Raw genomic sequence first — 20,234 nt, forward strand, 5'->3', positions numbered from 1 at the left:
GCTAAAATACTATACATATCACTGTATGTCCAGACAGAGACATATACATATTCACTATCTGAACGGGTCAGCAATAAATTTATAAAATGAGTGGGGCTAAGTCTTAATGTCTATTGCTTCAATTGTATGCAATAGCTTTTGGTGACAGGTCAGTGTAAATTATGCCTGTTCTATGAACAAGTCTCCACCCACATCCATTATGTAAAGAATCTTCCTGCTGGTCCTAGACTACGGCAAGCATGGTTGATATTGGAGTGTGTAAAAAAAATTCTGGGAATACCTTCATGCTCCTTAAGACTTTCAGTGTCTGCTATCTGCATAAAGGGACATTTTTTTGCATTTGGCCAGTTGTGTTTGCCTGTTGTTCACGTTGTGTCTACTGTTTCAGTGCTCATAGGCTTCTGCCTTTAAATACTGACACATATCATTTAGGTTGTAATCCTGTTTCCAAATATTTGGAAGTAAGTTTCACTGAACTCCGTGGGCAATATCTGAGCAAGCATGCAAAGCATCATGTTGCATGTAAAGGCTGCATTCTTATTCTTCTCTACAGCAGTTACAGCTTCCCCATCATTGTATAATGCAGAAGGGAAAGCTCCACCTGCTGTGTTCTTGTCTGTCTTGCAGCTACCAAAGGAACACAACAAAAAGCTGTTGGGTTAAACAAACAAATCCAAAAACTCTAGGACAAACAGAATGGGGTGGGAGGCAGGAAATATAACCTGGGCTAGGAAACCCATCCCATAATAAACTCCTGAATATCTTCAATCACCTGAAAAAGTTTTCTTTTTTTTAAAAAAATATTTTAAATTCTTAACCACCCCAAGGTGTCTTGGCAGAAAGGTAGTGTACAACTGCAACAATTAAATGAGCAAAGGAGCAAATAATCAGGTGTGCAGTTACTTTACCCACAGAAAATATTTGAAGTATTTCAAAAAATGTTCATTTTTGTTCTCACCAAAATAGACAGTCTCTACAACATAACATCAAACAACCTAAGTAAACTTCCCTGGAAGTCCCTTCAAACTTGGCAGAGCTTATGCCTGAATAGCCACGCATTTAAAGATTGCATTGTAATTGGTCAACAGCCAGACATTTGTGCAATGATATAAAGAAGGAGGGACGCGGGTGGCACTGTGGGCTAAACCAGAGCCTAGGACTTGCTGATCAGAAGGTCGGCGGTTCGAATCCCTGCGAAGGGGTGAGCTCCCGTTGCTCGGTCTCTGCTTCTGCCAACCTAGCAGTTCGAAAGTACGTCAAAGTGCAAGTAGATAAATAGGTACCGCTCCGGCGGGAAGGTAAACAATGTTCCCGTGCGCTGCTCTGGTTTGCCAGAAGCGGCTTAGTCATGCTGGCCATGACCCAGAAACTGTACGCTGGCTCCCTCGGCCAATAAAGCGAGATGAGCGCCGCAACCCCAGAGTCGGTCACGACTGGACCACGACTGGTCAGGGGTCCTTTTATAGGGAAGAAGGAAGGCAGTGCATTCTGACTTTGCTCAACTGCAATGGTCTAATTTTGTCAAATGATCTTTCCATATGATGAGCTATTGGTTATTGCATGGGTTAGGTAATTACTGCTTGATGCGAAACAGGGAGTGCTGCCCTGCCCTGCCCCAGCATCCCTCACCCCCATAGCTTGTGTGCTGGTGGCGCAAGATATCTGTGTGGACAGTTCCCTGCCAGGCACTGCTTTGGGTCAGCTCAGTTGGGTAGAGCGTGAGACTTTTAATCTCAGGGTCGCGGGTTCGAGCCCAACGTTGGCCAAAAGATTCTTGCGTTGCAGGGGGTTGGACTAGATGACCCTCGGTGTCCCGAGTCTGCGAACCTGTGCTTCCTCCGCCCGAGGTGGCTGTTTCACCCTGGCCCCGAACGGGAGCCGTCTTCCAACGGCATCTGGAGAGAGACAGGCTCCCCACCCCTGCGAGGGGGAAGAGGCAAAATCGAGGGCGATGAGGGGCGCCGCCGCCGCCGCCCTCCACCTTTGGGCGGGAGGAGCAACAGTTCCGCGCCGCCGCCGCCAGGGGGCGCCCCGAGCTCGCCCGGCGGCCCCAGGAAAAAGGGAGCCGCTTCGGATCCGGCCGACGGCGCTTGGCTGCGGCGGGGTTCCCGAGCCGGGGCTGGAGAAGCCGTTACCCGCGGCCTCCGGGCCCAGTCGACTGCCGGCGACCGCCATGAGCGCCGCGGCGGCCTCGGAGCGGGGGAAAGCCTCGGCCTCGTCGACGACTTTGTCCCCCTCAGCTGAGGAGGGAGGCGGCCACGGGGAGCCCCAGCTGAGGGCGGAGGAGGAGGCGGCGGAAGAAGAGGCTCGGCAGTTCGCCCTCTACCTGGCCCCTGAGGCGGGGCGAGAGGGGCGCGAGGAGGTGCGTGGGCGGTTAACGGCCGCGGCTGAGGGGTCACCCGCGGCGGGGGGGAGGGGGGAAGCGTTGCTTAGCTACGGTGGTGGGAAGGACAGGTGGGCGTGGCGGCGGGGGTGGGGTTCCCGCCAAAATATTTTTTTTGGGGGGGTGGGATTGGATTCGTTTGTCTCTGGCGGATGTGGGGGAATTTTGAAAGCCACGCTGCGGGGGGGGGGGGGTGACGCGTGTCTGTGGGGAGGGTGTATACGTTCACACACACAGAGATAGATGCCAGGTTTAGTATCCTATCATTTCGTGTGTGTTTGTGTGTGTGTGTGTACACGTGTACATACTCACACATATATTTAGATCCAAACACACACAATAGAATACTAAACTAACAGTAAGAGCCATTTGGGATGGACTCCCACGAGAGGCGGTGGACTCTCCATCCTTGGAGGCTTTTATGCAGAGGCCTCTGTCAGGGAGGTTTTGGTTGCGATTTCTGCATTGCAGGGGGTTGGACTAGATGACCCTGGGGTCCCTTTCAGCTCTGCCCTTCTGCAATTCTATAATTCTAAGCTAAGCCATAACAAAGGGAAGCAGGGGGTGGGCGTGGAGGTGGGGATCCATTCAGAGTTGAGGCACAAATTCGGGTCTTATTTTCCTGGCAGCCAGCGCAAATAGAGAAAATACGCAAGGTAGCATTATTTCCCTTGTCCGGCAACGGTATTCTTTTTTGTGCCTGCCGAAGACATTCTTATTTAGACAAGCCTACGCAGATATCTAGAAAGTGTGTATGAGTTTTAGTTCATTTTAATATATTCTGGTATTAACTTTCTGTATGTTTTTAATTAGGGTTGTAATATTTTAGGTGAGCATTTTATTGTAAGCTGCTTTGAGGTTTCTTCTGCAACAATCTAGTAGTATATAAGATGTTATTAAATAAATAAATAAGTACACTCAACTCCCTCTTGATGGGACAACTTTTCCTGATTTTTTAAATAAGAATCTTTATATAAAGGAATGCAGTCAACAACATTTTATATAACTCTTAAATCCACTCACAAACCCTGTTCCAAAGGCAGCTTCTTACAGCAGCTGTCCAGAAAGGCGGTCTTAATGCTGTAAAAGCAATTCTGTGTGGAGCCAAACTAATTAACTTGAGCTAGTTGGCTTTCTGATGGTCTGTCTTAATACATGGATGCAACCTGGAAAATAATTGAGGAATGGATAGTTAGCATTATCAAGCAAAGGAGTTCTGCTATGCACAAACTTATTTGGCACTGCTATTCTTAGAAGAGCAGATAAATAAACTGGGAGCATGTGATTGGTGAAGGCAGCCTTTATCTTTTTAAAATCAAACCACTTTATTATTTAAGATTTCTGTCCCACCTCCTCTACCAAGCTGGGCTCTCTGGGTGGCTGAAATTCAGAGAAAACCTCAATGCAGTAAAAAACAAACAACTACTTAGTAAAACATGATCACATTTTCTTTTTGAAAGAAAGCTATGAACACCACCAAAGCTAACGGTTAGCCACCTTCCCTTCAGTGTTTGTTGAAGCATAGGAAAGCTAAAGAATTCCGTATGCACAGACACATCTGCTTGCAGATGTCAGTTAATGTTATAAAAATTAATTTTATATCCTAAGGTTACAGTGCTGTGCCCATTTATCTAGAAATAATACAAGAAGCTGCCTTATACGGAGTACAGTATAAGATGTATATAGATGCCAGGAATGGAAATTTGGACCTTCTGTTCTGCATGCAAAGTATGCTGCTGTATGCACCCAGACTTGCTTCTGTGTCAGCATGTGTATAGTTGCACTATTAAAAAAAGGTTTTATTTATTTATTTAGAGTGTAACTTGCCAGAAGGCTCCCAAAGTGGCTTATATCCAGTCGTTTAAAACAGGACGACCCCTTTTCTTTTTCTTAATAGTTTTAAAGACATGACATAAAAGGAAAAGGGACAGGGAGGAAAGATGAAAAAAGCAAACTCATGTACCAGTTATTTAAATTAAATAGCAGGTTTTATAACAACAGTTTGGAATAGAAACAGTTCAAGAGCAGGAGGTATCTGTACCAGTGGAGTTGAGAAAATACCAAATTTGTACTGTCACAGGTAATACACCCTGATTCCTTTCTGTGTTGGCGTTCCATCTGCTACAGTTAGAGAACTAGGTGGGGACAGACACCACAAAGAGCAGTGCCCAGGAGTTGGCAGTGCTACCCTTGGTTTCTGTGATATGGGGCAAGAAGAGGTGAATCAACAGTAGCAATCCCTCCTTGGGGGGGAGCAACTGCAGCAAATTGCTGTTGCAGATGGTGGTGCTGCTAGAGCACATCTGCACCGTATATCTGAAGGGGTTCAAACTGCAACAGGCCAGTGGCCAGAGTTGACAGTAGTTGTAGTTCAGCAATGTCTGGGGGACTGTAGCTTAGCCACCCCAGATCTATTAAACCATACATAAGGAATAAGAATAAAAAGAATACAGGGGGGGAAATTAGAAGGGGAAAGAGAAATCCATCAGTTTTGAAGGTTGCAAAGGATCTGATGTTCATTGTTTGTTTATTGTGTTTTTGTGTGTGTTCATTTGTCTTTCATATTCCTGCAGAATAGGTATGTTAATTTGTCTGTCACCTAATAGTTATTTTTAATACATATTTTAGCAGATTCACGTTAAATAACCACATACAGATGTCTGAAAATGTTTTGTGTGTTTAATGTACTTTGACGAATACAAACCTTCAGAGTCACTAGGAGAAAGATGAATGAATGAGCTACAGGCTCAGCGTCCCTTTCCTGTTTTCGTGATTTGCAGCAGTATTGTTGAATGTGCCCAGACTGGCCCAGGGAGAGAATAGGATGAAGGCTGTGTTGGGGTCCATGCTGCCCCCCCCCCCGCCTTCTCATTGTATCTTAAGGGTTCATTCCATGGTGGCTGCAGTGCTAAGAGTAATGTAAGTTGTACAGCTGAAGCTGTGTTGGTTTACTTGTGCCTTTTAGACCCTGCTTTTTTTTACTCTGAAGTGACCAAGTGAATCCATGTCATTCCAGTACCACAACTACTAACTACAGAGTGTACAGATCTATCTTGGTAAAAAAAAAAAAAAAAAAAAAAAAGTCTCACGTCTCACGTGGTGCCACATATAGAGATGCTAAAGCCCTTTGTGCTACAGTTTTGGGTCTTACGTGACTGAAATGCGTCACTTGGCATAGAACTGTGCATAGTTACTAATTTTTGAATTGTGTACAATTTCCGTCCTGCCCCTGAAATGTTGTTTAATATACAGTCGTACCTTGGTTTTTGAACAGCTTAGTTCTCGAAAGTTTAGGCTCCCGAACGCCGCAAACCTGGAAGTGAGTGTTCCGGTTTGTGAACTATTTTTGGAAGCCGAACGTCCGACAGGAGCTTCCTGCAGCCAATCAGAAGCAGCGCTTTGGTTTCCAAATGTTTTGGAAGTTGAACGGACTTCTGCAACGTCACATGTCTAATACTGCTCAAGGCAACGTACAGAACGATGCCAAGGATGCTAAAATATTACGTGTGCAGAGTCTCCTTAATGATTTAATAATGTTCCTTTTTTAAATCCAACTCTCAGACAGGAAGGATACACAAAATCCCTATGGTAAAAGTATTGAAACATGTAACTCGGCATGTTTCCATAGGAACCAATCTCATTATCTGATTGGCTCTCAAGATTCTCCAGGTGTGAAGCTATAGGTTTCCTGCAATGGATTTGATGTAGATTATACTCCTTGGATTTTAATCTAAAAATACCAAGGCTCCAGCTTTTCAGTAAACTTTTTGCTAAAATGGAAGCTGAAAGAAACATCACATACTCCTTGCTTTTGACTTAGACATTGCTATGGGTAAACCACTATGAACTTGCATTAGGAACATAAGAAGCTGCCTCATACTGAGTTTGACTGTTTGCCTAGCTCAATATTGTCTGCACTGGCTGGCAGCAGCTCTCTAGGATTTTACGCCGGAGTCTTTTCCTGTCTTACCTGGAGATGGCGGGATTGAAGCAGTGACCTTCTGCTTGCAACGCAGGGGGCTCTACCACTGAGCTATGGACCTCAGTATTCATTTTGCTGTGGTTTAATCATGGTTTTGTTTCCTATACATACATTCTGGTGTTCTTTTTCATAGAATCTATAAGCACTAGAAGTAACTGACACACCATGCAGTTGAACCTCATGCTTGCAAAAATATACTTGCTCTATTTTAATGTCAGGAAGTGGTGAAATAATGTAGTAAGTACCTGTATAGGCTTTAGCAATGGTATGATAGTGTTGGTATATTATATTATATTATATTATATTATATTATATTATATTATATTATATTATATTATATTATTATAATTTAGCAAACAAGCTGCAGGCACAAGCTAAAACATTAATGCAACCTGCTGCTGTTGTTTTCTGATTCTCTTCTGTTTGAGATGAGTTTTTGTTTATGGGACTAAATGAGCAATGCCAAAGACAGGTGAGAACCTAAGGCCACATACCCACAGTACTTGCACATTTTGAGTACAGTGGTGCCTCGCAAGACGAAATTAATTCGTTCCGCAAGTCTCTTCGTCTTGCGGTTTTTTCGTCTTGCGATGCACGGTTTCCCATAGGAATGCATTGAAAATCAATTAATGCGTTCCTAGGGAAACCGCCTTCAGACCAGGTCCGGGGACAGTCTGTCCCCGGACCTCTTCTGAAGGCTGGGGGGGGGGAACAAGGGCTTTTCTTCCCACCCCCAGCATTTTAAAAAACCCCGGGACAGCGGAGGACTTCTCCGCTCTCCGAGGCGATTTAAAAGCCCCTGGGAAGGCAGGCAGGGGGGACAAAGACTTTCGCCCCCCGCCCGCCTTCAGAAGGTGTTCCCGCCCCCGCCCCGCTTCGGAACAGCTTTCCGAAGTGGGGCGGCTGGGGCAGGTGTCCCCGCCCCCCCTCCCCACTTCGGAACAGCTTTCCGAAGTGGGGCGGCTGGGGCAGATGTCCCCGCCCCCCCTCCCCACTTCGGAACAGCTTTCCGAAGTGGGGCGGCTGGGGCAGATGTCCCCGTCCCCCCTCCCCGCTTCGGAACAGCTTTCCGAAGTGGGGCGGCTGGGGCAGATGTCCCCGCCCCCCCTCCCCGCTTCGGAACAGCTTTCCGAAGTGGGGCGGCTGGGGCAGATGTCCCCGCCCCCCCTCCCCGCTTCGGAACAGCTTTCCGAAGTGGGGCGGCTGGGGCAGATGTCCCCGCCCCCCCTCCCCGCTTCGGAACAGCTTTCCGAAGTGGGGCGGCTGGGGCAGGTGTCCCCGCCCCCCCTCCCCGCTTCGGAACAGCTTTCCGAAGTGGGGCGGCTGGGGCAGGTGTCCCCGCCCCCCCTCCCCGCTTCGGAACAGCTTTCCGAAGTGGGGCGGCTGGGGCAGGTGTCCCCGCCCCCCCTCCCCGCTTCGGAACAGCTTTCCGAAGTGGGGCGGCTGGGGCAGGTGTCCCCGCCCCCCCTCCCCGCTTCGGAACAGCTTTCCGAAGTGGGGCGGCTGGGGCAGATGTCCCCGCCCCCCCTCCCCGCTTCGGAACAGCTTTCCGAAGTGGGGCGGCTGGGGCAGATGTCCCCTCCCCCCCTCCCCGCTTCGGAACAGCTTTCCGAAGTGGGGCGGCTGGGGCAGATGTCCCCGCCCCCCCTCCCCGCTTCGGAACAGCTTTCCGAAGTGGGGCGGCTGGGGCAGATGTCCCCGCCCCCCCTCCCCGCTTCGGAACAGCTTTCCGAAGTGGGGCGGCTGGGGCAGATGTCCCCGCCCCCCCTCCCCGCTTCGGAACAGCTTTCCGAAGTGGGGCGGCTGGGGCAGGTGTCCCCGCCCCCCCTCCCCGCTTCGGAACAGCTTTCCGAAGTGGGGCGGCTGGGGCAGGTGTCCCCGCCCCCCCTCCCCGCTTCGGAACAGCTTTCCGAAGTGGGGCGGCTGGGGCAGGTGTCCCCGCCCCCCCTCCCCGCTTCGGAACAGCTTTCCGAAGTGGGGCGGCTGGGGCAGGTGTCCCCGCCCCCCCTCCCCGCTTCGGAACAGCTTTCCGAAGTGGGGCGGCTGGGGCAGATGTCCCCGCCCCCCCTCCCCACTTCGGAACAGCTTTCCGAAGTGGGGCAGCTGGGGCAGATGTCCCCGCCCTCCCTCCCCGCTTCGGAACAGCTTTCCGAAGTGGGGCGGCTGGGGCAGGTGTCCCCACCCCCCCCCTTCGGAACAGCGTTTTAAAATGCTGGGGGTCGGGAGCGCTTCGCTCCCGACCCCCAGCATTTTAAAACCTTCCCGGGACACGGGGAGATTTTAAAATGCTGGGGGTCGGCAGCGCTTCGCTCCCGACCCCCAGCATTTTAAAACCTTCCCAGGACACGGGGAGATTTTAAAATGCTGGGGGTCGGCAGCGCTTCGCTCCCGACCCCCAGCATTTTAAAACCTCCCCGGGACAGAGACTTCTCTGCTGTCCCTTGGAGATTTTAAAATGCTGGGGGTCGGCAGCGAACGCTTCGCTCCCGCCCGCCAGCATTTTAAGATCGCCCCCGGCAGGCGGGGGGAAGGCAGGCGGGGGGGAGCAAAGACTTTTGCCCCCCGCCGGCCTTCAGAAGAGGTCCTCTTCTGAAGGCCGGCTGTGGGCGAAAGTCTTTGCTCCCGACCGCCAGCATTTCCCTATGGGCTTTCGTCTTGCGATGCAAGCCCATAGGGAAATTCGTCTTGCGAAGCGCCTCCAAAACAGAAAACCCTTTCGTCTTGCGGGTTTTCCGTCTTGCGAGGCATTCGTCTTGCGGGGTACCACTGTACTTGCAAGATCTCCACCCCCTCCCTTTGCATTGATGACAGAATAATTTAAAATGGGTGTGGTCCCAGTTTGTGAGAGTAGTAAGTCTGTTCCTTGGTTTACAACTCTTTCTGTTTTTATTCTTCCTTGAAGTGGCATTCTGTGCTTTTCAAAAGCTTGTCACCAGTAAAAGGCAGCATAGTCTATACAGTCAGCAAGGCTGGGGCAGTGTTTTTCAACCACAACTCTGGTGTGTTGTCTCTCATCAGTTACTCTCTTCTATTCTGTGTGTTCATACTTTTGTAACGAATAACTTCTACATGCATTTGATCATTTCCTCCTCCCTCCCAATTCATTTTCCTTTTGTGCCATGCCTTTCCAGATTGTAAGACTGGGGTCAGGTTCTGTGTTTTATTCTTTTTCTTTTTAGCGACCTGTATGGCCACTCAGGGAGCCTTTTCTGGCTGAGGAGTGGAATAAAAACTATTTAAGTAATAAAAATAGCATGATTACTAGCCAGCCGGAATTAAATACAGTGGTACCTCGCAAGACGAATGCCTCGCAAGACAAAAAACTCGCTAGACGAAAGGGTTTTTTGTTTTTTGAGCTGCTTCGCAAGACAATTTTCCCTATGGGCTTGCTTCGCAAGACGGAAACATCTTGCAAGTTTGTTTCCTTTTTCTTAACACCGTTAATACAGTTGCGACTTGACTTCGAGGAGCAACTCATAGAACGCGGTGTGGTAGCCTTTTTTGAGGTTTTTAAAGACTTTGGTGATTTTTGAAGGTTTTCCAAAACTTTCCCGACACCGTGCTTCGCAAGACAAAAAAAATCGCAAGACGACAAAACTCGCGGAACGAATTAATTTCGTCTTGCGAGGCACCACTGTAAATCTTTTCATTTGTGATAGATAGTGCATGTATTTATATTCATGCAATAACCGAGATCAAGAAGAATTTTGAAACACGTTTTATTTATATTCTTCTAGCTTTAAATCTTCAACACCTCACCAGCAACAGATAAGACTGAATAATGCTCGGAAAAGGAGATTCTAAGAATGTGTTTGGCTGTTTGCATGTTTCAAGCAGTTTTTAAATTAAAGTTTTCCATATTTGCACAATTGTGTTGCCATGCCTCTTTTTCTGCGCCTTTGGATGCGGCAGCTACTTTGTGCTGTGTCTCACTGCCTCGTAGCCATTTTATGTTTGGTATCCAGAATACATTCTCAGAAATGTGCCCATATGCCTGAGAAGGTCAGCAACCATTAAATTACAGCAATGCACTCTATATGCACCTTTCCTTTAAGTTGGATGGAAGCTGCAGCTGGTGCAGAATGCAGCAGCGAAGTTGTTCAAGGAGGAGTCCTTTCAACAACATGTAACACCACTGCTGAGAGAACAGCACTGACTTGTCAATAAGCTAGCGGGCCAAGCTTAAGGTCTTCCTCTTAGCAAATAAAGCCCCAAGCAAATTGGGATCGCCAGGATTTATATACAGTACCTCTGTCTGGTCACTTGGATCTTTGAAATAAATGCTCTTAAGTAGTGCTGCATGCTCTAAATGGCTTTTAGTGTTGTGTCGCCTGCTGTTTGAAATTTGCTCCCAGTGAATAGTAGTCAGGTGCCTACAGTATTGGCATTTAGGTAAAGGTAAAGGGACCCCTGACCATTAGGTCCAGTCGTGACCGACTCTGGGGTTGCAGCGCTCATCTCGCTTTATTGGCCGAGGGAGCCGGCGTACAGCTTCTGGGTCATGTGGCCAGCATGACTAAGCCGCTTCTGGTGAACCAGAGCACGCACAGAAATGACGTTTACCTTCCCATCGGAGTGGTACCTATTTATCTACTTGCACTTTGACGTGCTTTCGAACTACTAGGTTGGCAGGAGCAGGGACCGAGCAACGGGAGCTCACCCCATTCGTGGGGATTCGAACCACCAACCTTCTGATCGGCAAGTCCTAGGCTCTGTGATTTAACCCACAGGGCATTTAGGTGCCTACTTAAAACATATTTGTTTGCCTATGCTTTCCCTAAGAGGTGATCCAGTTAAATTGAGTTATTCTTCTGATTTATTGAGTTCTTGATGTAATCTTATTAATCATTTTATATTGTTCACTGCCCATATTGGTTTCTTTTAATGTCTGGTGAGATATAAATATTCTATATAGAAATAATCAAAATATTTATTTGAATACTTGCACAGAGACATTATAGGAAGTGCCTTCTTCAAAGAATTCCCTATGAATACTTTTGTTTCGCTGTTTTAAGATAAAGCTATTGGTTTACTAGATGGTTAAGGTGTTATGGTAGATGTTGCCTACACATTTAAAGACAAGCCTGCAATATCGCATTGGTGGAAACGTTTTGGAACTGAAATTTTTCCCATCAAATCCCTTCAGTCTTATAGTTTTTCATCCCCATACTATAACTATTGTGTTTTTATCCCAAGGGGTAATATCTCTGTGGCAAAACTGCTATATGAAATTATAAAGAGGGTTTTGATCTTGAACAGTGGGCAACCCTAATTCACTTATTCTGTATTAAATCCTTGCACTGGTGGAACAGGTTAGTTGGATACCACCCTTAGTCCGTACTGGGGCAGGAAGTGCTAAACTGGTCCCAGCTTGTTTAGGGCTTGATATGTCAGCAGCAAATCTTTGAACTTGGCTTGGAAGCTATTAGGCAGTCAGTGTGCATCTTAATACGATTTTGGAACTATGGTTAACACAGTAACCTCAGTTAGCATGAACCATGGTTAATGCAAGGTATCTATGCTGGCATGAGGGCAGTTTGTGACAAAGCTACTAGCCTTGGTCAACTATGGTTAAGACTCAGGCCATATTATTTATGGGTTAAGTTGAGAAATGCTATGAAAAAATCATTAAATTAATGGTTTTCCTTTATTTTCATTACATTTTGGTTTACTTACCAACCCTGAGTGGAGTGGGCTATAAATCTGAGGTTGTATCCCAGGTTGTCTACACCAGTCCTAAGATGATCCAGAGGTGGGTAGAGAAAACTAGTTTTCACCAGGAATCTCTCTTTATACAGTGGTACCTCTGGATACGAACGGGATCCGTTCCGGAGCCCCGTTCGCATCCTGAAGCAAACGCAACCCGTATCTGCGCATGCGCGGGTCGTGATTCGCTGCTTCTGTGCATGCGCGTGATGTCATGTTGACCATCTGCGCATGCGCGAGCAGCGAAACCTGGAAGTAACGCATTCTGTTACTTCTGCGTCGCCCCGGAGCGCAACCCGAAAGCGCTCAGGCTGAAGCAACTTCAACCCCTGAGGTATGACTATATTCACTTCAAGACCCTAAGTAACCTGTTCAATTTTTAAAGTGGTCAAACTTTTACGAGTGTGAATGATTGGCTGCTGAGACTGTTAACTCTGAAATTGTCTTCCAAACAGCAAATTTAGAGAAAATGTCACCATTCTATAAGTATACACAGAAGTTCTAAACTTCCATCAGCACAAAAGAGAGAAGGTAGATGTTGCGAGTGGCCAAACCACCTCTCACTTCTTTTCCTTTCCACAACATGCTATCCCAAGAGTTTCTGTTGCTTTTGCTAATTATACTACAATAGAAATACTTCCTTGGAAATCCCACTCTGAAAGAAGTGAACATCCAAGTTTAAAAGGTCAAATGGCTCTCAAGAGTGATCCCTGTAAAATGGAGAAATAATTTGGGTTCTTTAACAGTTAGCATCATCAACTTAAATGTGATTTCCATTTTTAAAAATTGATCTTTGCTCGGACAGTAGACCTATGTCTCAGCAATGTACCAACTATAATGTGTGCAGACTGTCCAAGCAGGAAATACTCAAAATTTGAAGGTATTGTATGCTTGAGAATTGCCATGGGCAGTCTTGAAACTTCAGAGGCGATCCATTTTGAAAATGTAGCCTATTTCTTGAAAAACCTTGATTTTGTGCCTGCGTGCCTGTGTGTGACACTTAATTGCTAAATGGCAAATGATTATTTTATTTGATTACCATCGTTTATTTTTAATAGCTGAATGGCATCGCTGAACTTTATTGAAATGCAGACCGTGCTAATGTCTATTCTTGGAAGGCGATCGCCTTGCTCTTTCATAGATGCAACTTCCTTAAGATTGTTTGTTTGTTTCCAGGTGAAAGAAATAGAGGAGTCTATAGAAGAGATGTTAATAAGACTGGATGAGTTCTGTGGCATGACTGATCTGGTATGTACTTAGCTCCACCTCTGTAGACCTTGAACACTGTAACTGTTGTCTCTGTTTGGCTCCTGTGGAGGCCATCTTGTGAGTGTTTCAGAAGCCATGCAGGCAGCTCAGGCAAGGCAGCAGGCAGCTGTGGTGGCGGGAGGGAGGGAACACACTCTCTCTCTCTCTCTCTCTCTCTCTCTCTCTCTCTCTCTCTCTCTCTTCCCGAGGCAGCCATCTTGATTACAACCTTCCCTGAAATGGTTTTTTATTACAGCGATGGTTTAGCCACAAGGTGGCACTCTGGCGCACTAATATTTAAGGGCCTAGACTAGTGCTCTCCGCTTGTAAATTTAATGTGCTCCTTACAACACACACACACGCACATCGAGGAACCTAGATCATCCCCATGCCTCTCTGGCTTTTGTTGTTTAAGCACTCTGACAGGTTCATCACACACACACACACACACACACCCCCCGTTCTGTATGTTCCCTCTTCTAGATTTCCAGAGAGGTTAAAGTCTGGTGGCATTCAGTACAACAGGTACCCAAAGGTCATTTTGGGAAAAGTTGCTTGTTAGCACTGCTGCCCTTATTATTTGGTGGGGTCGCAAGGCGCATTTCTCAGGAGGTTCCATGCTGACCTGTCACAATGATTGGCGTCCCCCCAGTTGATGGTTTAAGACTTGGGGTGGGGTGGCTGAATAATAGCTTTGATTATAATGCAGTCATCTGGTTGCCCCAAGGTGCAAACTCATTTGAAACAACAAAATAGTGCTAAGCTGCAATTGATAAGAATGCTATCAGCATCTTTCCTCACCGCTGCTGTATATGCAGTGCGGTTGGAAATGCTTAGGAGAAGTGGAATTGCTGTATGTTGTCACAGCAGCCCAACTTGGCCCCTTTTTAGTAGGAATTAGTTAGGCAAGTGCAAATGAAGAAAATTATGACATGTCTCGAACCCACCCAAAGCAGCAATGCTGCAGCAGCAGCTCTTCCTAAGAAAGACATCAAATATTTTTGTAACATAATTAGTACAGTGGTACCTCGGGTTACAAACACTTCGGGTTACAGACTCCGCTAACCTGGAAGTAGTACATCGGGTTAAGAACTTTACCTCAGGATGAGAACAGAAATTGCGTGGCGGCCCGGCAGCAGCAGGAGGCCCCATTAGCTAAAGTGGTACCTCAGGTTAAGAACCGTTTCAGGTTAAGAACAGACCTCCAGAACAAATTAAGTACGTAACCAGAGGTACCACTGTATGCTGAAACAGTAAGTTAGCCTTCTGTTTAACTATTGATACAGTGGTACCTCGGGTTACATACGCTTCAGGTTACAGACTCCGCTAACCCAGAAATAGTGATTCAGGTTAAGAACCTTGCTTCAGGATGAGAACAGAAATCATGTTCCGGCGGCCCAGCGGCAGCAGGAGGCCCCATTAGCTAATGTGGTGCTTCAGGTTAAGAACAGTTTCAGGTTAAGAACGGACCTCCAAAACGAATTAAGTACTTAACCCGAGGTACCACTGTATCTGGCTTCTGCCACCTCTAAATTCCCTGTGACAGTTGCAGCTCACAAAACCCTTATTTCCCACTTACCTGGAAGTAAGCCTCACTGAAATGAATGGAGGATACTTTTGAGTAATCATGGATAGGGTTGTGATACTAGTCTAAATGTTTACATAAGTTGGAAAACAGTTGTGTGATTTGAAGAAACAAAACAACACAACTCTACATAGGTGAGTAAATTACAATCCTGCTTCTTCTTCTTTTTAATTTTCTATTGTTAAAATAATTCAACATTAATACACATACAAACATACATTTCATACAACATACCCACATACATACAACATACCTACAACATACCTACACTCAATCCCACAGATAATTCCCATCACCATCCACCACCCCTCGCCCTTTGTGTTAGACTTCCAATCTACTCAATTGCAATTTCTTTCCACTTCTATTACTTTCTTTCACACACCTTTAACCTAATTTCATACTTCTTTTTCTATTACACATTGTTATCCATCTTATTTAGTATTCCAATATTTGAAACGAAACTTGTTTATTCTGAGTTCTGATTTTTCGATATAGTTTTGCAAGTATCTTTTAAACACCTTCCAGTCCCTGTCTGCCTTCTCTTTTGAGATCCTTCCAATTTCTCCCATTGTTTTGGATATATTGTAAAGGTAAAGGTACCCCTGCCCGTACGGGCCAGTCTTGACAGACTCTGGGGTTGTGTGCCCATCTCACTCAAGAGGCCGGGGGCCAGCGCTGTCCGGAGACACTTCTGGGTCACGTGGCCAGCGTGACAAGCTGCATCTGGCGAGCCAGCGCAGCACACGGAAACGCCGTTTACCTTCCCGATATATTGTAGTACTCCAATAATTTGGCAAGCCATTCTATCTTTGTTGGTACAGTAAATTGGAAAAGTGGTACAATCCTGCTTCTTTTTAAATCTGATTTTTGGTTTCCAGTGCAGTTTTGCCATTGTTTTCAACACTATCACATGCAGACAGCATTTTTACACTGCCTTCATTTCAAAATCTTGGTTAACAGTAACAAGCAAAAACAGTAGAAGACAACACTGACTATTGCAGCAGGAGAAAATCACAGTGGAGGTTAAAAGCCTGGGAATCTAAACGACATCTGCATTCTTGCCAGGCAAACCTCCATAGGGAGAGGGCTCTGCAAGTGACTCTCCACAACTAAAAGGGCCCTCTCCCATTTGCTTCAAATGGTGGTGGCAGCCCCCAAAGAAAGGCCTTTGGGGAAGATTTTAGTGTACAGGCTGGTTGATGTAGGTGAAAGCATTATCCAGGTACCAAGCCATGTAGGGCTGCCTTTAAAGGTAAGTACCAGTGCTTGGAATTGCGCAAACCACTATGCTTGGGACTTTAAAGTTATGTTGCTCATAACAGCTGGAACAGGGGCAATGTTGCTTACTCCCCTGTTACTGATTTAATATTGCAATGAATGCGGAAAATTGATTAAACTCTGCAAGTGGCCAAAAGTTTATTCTGATCAAGCTTTGAGTTTCAAGCTTGGAACTGTTCAAACGAAATGGTTAGAGTTTGTGGCTCTGTAATATTTTTGCAAGTTTCAGGGCCACTGAAGGAATAGCCACTTCTTTTTTCATTTTCCCTATAGGGAAAGTTTAATTGAAACTTTTGCCTATGCTGAGTTTTGAGGTACACTTCATTTTATTGGCATTTCAGCTATTTAAAACTTTCAAAAATCACTTAAGTTGGTTCAATAAACTGAGTTCTCCCTTGAGATCTTCCCCCCATCCCCTTTCCTCAATGGGGGTTTGTTTGCTTGCTTCATCTTTGCTTTACCCATGAAAACATTTTTAGAGAATCTGAAGTATGAATAATTAGGCTGTGTACAAATTATTGACCTGCTATGGCAGCATCAAAGCATTATGCTTAGTCTGCTGAATTTGTGCTTGGCAGTGCTAAATACCTGTAGTGGCAGCTTCCTTTCAGCAGTGTATGAAATAGTATCCAATAAAATTTCATGTCATCTTTCAGATTCATTCCAATTTTTGCACATAAAAACAAACCAAGGAATTTATAGTCTTCTGTTTGGTGTCATGAAGAAATGGATGCATCGTTTTAATTAGTGAGTCAATAAAACATTCTACATTAATTTGTTTCACTGCTTTCAGTATCCTGCTTCTCTGGGTATGTTTAGTTGTTACAGTTATTGGGCTCAATGATTCTTTATATATTTGCATAAATTTGTTGGTTCCTATGATTTATGAGAATCCTAACTGTTATGTACTGAAGTTCTCACCCTGGGCCAGCAGGGGGATACTGTAGATAGTTATGCAAATGAAGGATCGAAAAGTGACGTTCAGTGATTGGATAGTTTTGTATGCAAATGAAGGATCGAAAAGTGACGTTCAGTGATTGGATAGTTTTAGAAAATGGCAACAGTTACATTGTTCTGGAGCTCTATATAAGCAGGCTGACTGAGCCCCTCAGCTTAGTTCTGTTCTGGCATCTGAATAAAGAAGAGCTGTTTGAAGAATCGCTGTGTCGTCTGATATGTTTACCCACAACTTGACACTAACTTCAAACAATCTTTGGGCAAAGATGTGGCTGAACTGAGAGTGCTGGTTATATAAATATATAAAATGAGATCCATCACATTAGACACGTATGACATCAGATTTTCACGGCCATACATTTTTATCAAATTCACATATTTGTAGATGTGAGAGCCTTGATCAGCAGGGTGTGTGAAACAGAACTAATCAGCAAAGTCTCATGTTTTGAGGGTTTTAAAAAACAGCCTACTGATGTAATGATTTCTAGCCCAGGGAAGCTAGATTTGCTGAACATAGTAAACCAGGTGAGACTTATTTCGTTTAATCTACGAAGCAGAAGGGTTTAGATATAGAATGGCACACTAGGTTGTTTTATACCTAAGTCCATCTTGGCATCCATCGGTCATGTTTTATACCTAAGTCCATCTTGGCATCCATCAGTCATGTTTTGGCCGAAACCGTTCTTAACATGAGGTGCTGCTGCTGCATCTCTGGCGCACGACTTCTGCTCGCATCCTGGGGCAAAGTTCGCAACTGGGGACATCTACTTCCGGGTTAGCGGAGCTTGTTACCCGAAGCATTCGTAAGGAGGACGGTACGTAACCCGAGGTTCCACTGTACTACAGTTTGCCTGAGTGTGAATGTCACAGCAAACTGGTTGGTCTAAAACAGAAGTGAAAATGTCCTGTTGCAGCCATGCTGGCTGGGAAGGGCAGTGTGTGCAAGCTTGAGGCTCACTGCGGGAAATATGTAGACACAAAAGAGGAAAGGGAAAATAGAACCGTCATTCTGTCTCAACACAGGCAAACACACACACCAGCACACACAAAGACTTTACTGCCTTCTCTCATCCTGCGTCAGATCAGTGGGACAAAAATAATGTGGGCAAGAAGAAACAAAAATACTGGTTGTTTCCCTGATAAGCACAGAACCCTCTGCTCTCTTCTCACCCACCCACCCAATACCAGTTGGGATAGTTAGGAGGACCTACCTTGCTCAGTTTGTTTTGGTTACTCCCGGAGGGAAACGGATTATGTTATTTTTCAAGAACCTGCCATGGGGGAAGGGAGGAGAGGAGAGGAGAGAAGAGAAGAGAAGAGAAGATCCCATTAGAGTTCACAACACTCTCCCTTTATCTAAGAGGGGAGGATAGAATGGAATTTCTTTTTTATCAAAGGGGGTGCAAGGGTGAGGAGTAAATAAGGGCTCGCTGCATATTTCTATGTTGGTTTCTTTGTTGGTATGGTTCTTAATTCAACCTGCTAATCTCTGGCAAAAAGGTGTTATGTTTCTCGAGGAACATATTTCTGCATTGCAGGGAGCTGAACTATCCTCGTGGGCCCTTCCAACAGTATAGTTCTATCATTCTTTGATTCTTATATATTTCTGCATCTGGAGGAAGATGCCTGTTTTGACCTTATAGGGCATACCTTTAGTGTTCTTCTGTAGATTAATATCTCCTTGTTTTGTCTACATTTCAAACTGCATTTCTTTTCAATGTACTTCCATTGGCTTTGCAAAAGGCCTTTTGAGGTTGCTTCTTTCAACATTAACAAGCAACCTTCGCTTGCTTATCTTTGGTAAATTAAGGGTCAGTTTCTAACCTCTGCTCCGTTTCCTTGTCCTTGAACCAATGATTTTTAAATATTTCCAGAGAGTTACCCATGCTTGTTTGCTGCTGCAAAAACAACAGAGTTCTGAAGCACCTCAAGTACTAACATTTTTATTATAGCATAAGATTTCATGGATTAGAGATGTCAGGGGTCAGTAAAGTTTTTCAGCAGGGGGCCAGTCCACTGTCCCTCATACCTTGTGGGGGGCTGGACTACAGTGGTACCTCGGGTTACATATGCTTCAGGTTACATACGCTTCAGGTTGCACACTCCGCTAACCCAGAAATAGTGCTTCAGGTTAAGAACTTTGCTTCAGGATAAGAACAGAAATCGGGCTCTGGCAGCGTGGCGGCAGCAGGAGGCCCCATTAGCTAAAGTGGTGCTCCAGGTTAAGAACAGTTTCAGGTTAAGAACGGACCTCCGGAACGAATTAAGTACTTAACCAGAGGTACCACTGTATATATATATTTTTGGCAGGGGGGAATGAACGAATTCCTATGCCCCACAAATAACCCAGAGATGCATTTTAAATAAAAGGACACAGTCTACTCATGTAAAAACACGCTGATTCCTGGACTGTCCGTGGGCCGGATTTAGAAGGTGATTGGGCCGGATCCGGCCCCTGGGCCTTAGTTTGCCTATCCATGGTTTATGCCATCATAACTTTGTTTAGTCCGTGAAGTGCTCTGTTGCTTTTGTAAATGTTTGGACAACAAAGACCTGGGCCAAAGGGATGTCAAATGGTGATGATACCACCTTTGTCTGCTTCATCTTTTGTTGGTGTAAAGCAGAGTGGGAAATGGGAGGCCCTCCAGATGTTGTATGACTACAACACCCACTATCCCTGACCATTGGCCATGCTAGGTGGAACGGATGGAAGCTGGAGTCTGACAACATCTGGAGCGCTTCAGGTTCCGCAGTGCTATAGTAAAGAATGTTATCTTAACATTATGCAGAGTCTTCACTGGATAGCTTTGAAGGCAACTAATTGTCAGTTAGAGAATGCCCAATGGTCACTTGATACACATGGCTTTCATTCTCCTACAAGGGTGAACGGAAAGCCAAATAGCTATATTGTTGTGTGAAAACATGTGTTTTTTTGTTGCAAATGCATGTGCCCAGATTCAAAAGCAAAGGTAGGGAACCAGTGGTCCTCCCGACGTTGTTGTACTCCCATCAGGTAACAGGAGATGTAGTGCAGCAACATCTGGAGAATATTTTCATGGTTCTCAATTCATAACGGAGCACTTGATACTGTAGCA

The 20,234-nt window shown here is 45.6% G+C and overlaps 1 protein-coding gene across 6 annotated transcripts in view; it reads left to right on the top strand.

Annotated features, from left to right (window-relative positions):
• Positions 1-1,936: 1,936 nt before the first annotated feature.
• The window catches only part of BCAS4 (breast carcinoma amplified sequence 4), a 56,854-nt gene continuing 38,556 nt past the window's right edge, over positions 1,937-20,234 (top strand). For all 6 annotated transcript variants that reach the window (XM_028735204.2, XM_028735206.2, XM_028735205.2 and 3 more), the window contains exons 1-2: positions 1,937-2,362; positions 13,248-13,319. In XM_028735204.2, coding sequence (XP_028591037.2) covers positions 1,952-2,362; positions 13,248-13,319 — 483 coding nt within the window. In that variant the 5' untranslated portion in view covers positions 1,937-1,951. The remainder of the gene's footprint in view (positions 2,363-13,247; positions 13,320-20,234) is intronic.

Source organism: Podarcis muralis, chromosome 5, assembly GCF_964188315.1.
Source record: "Podarcis muralis chromosome 5, rPodMur119.hap1.1, whole genome shotgun sequence".
NCBI classification, from domain to species: domain Eukaryota; kingdom Metazoa; phylum Chordata; class Lepidosauria; order Squamata; family Lacertidae; genus Podarcis; species Podarcis muralis.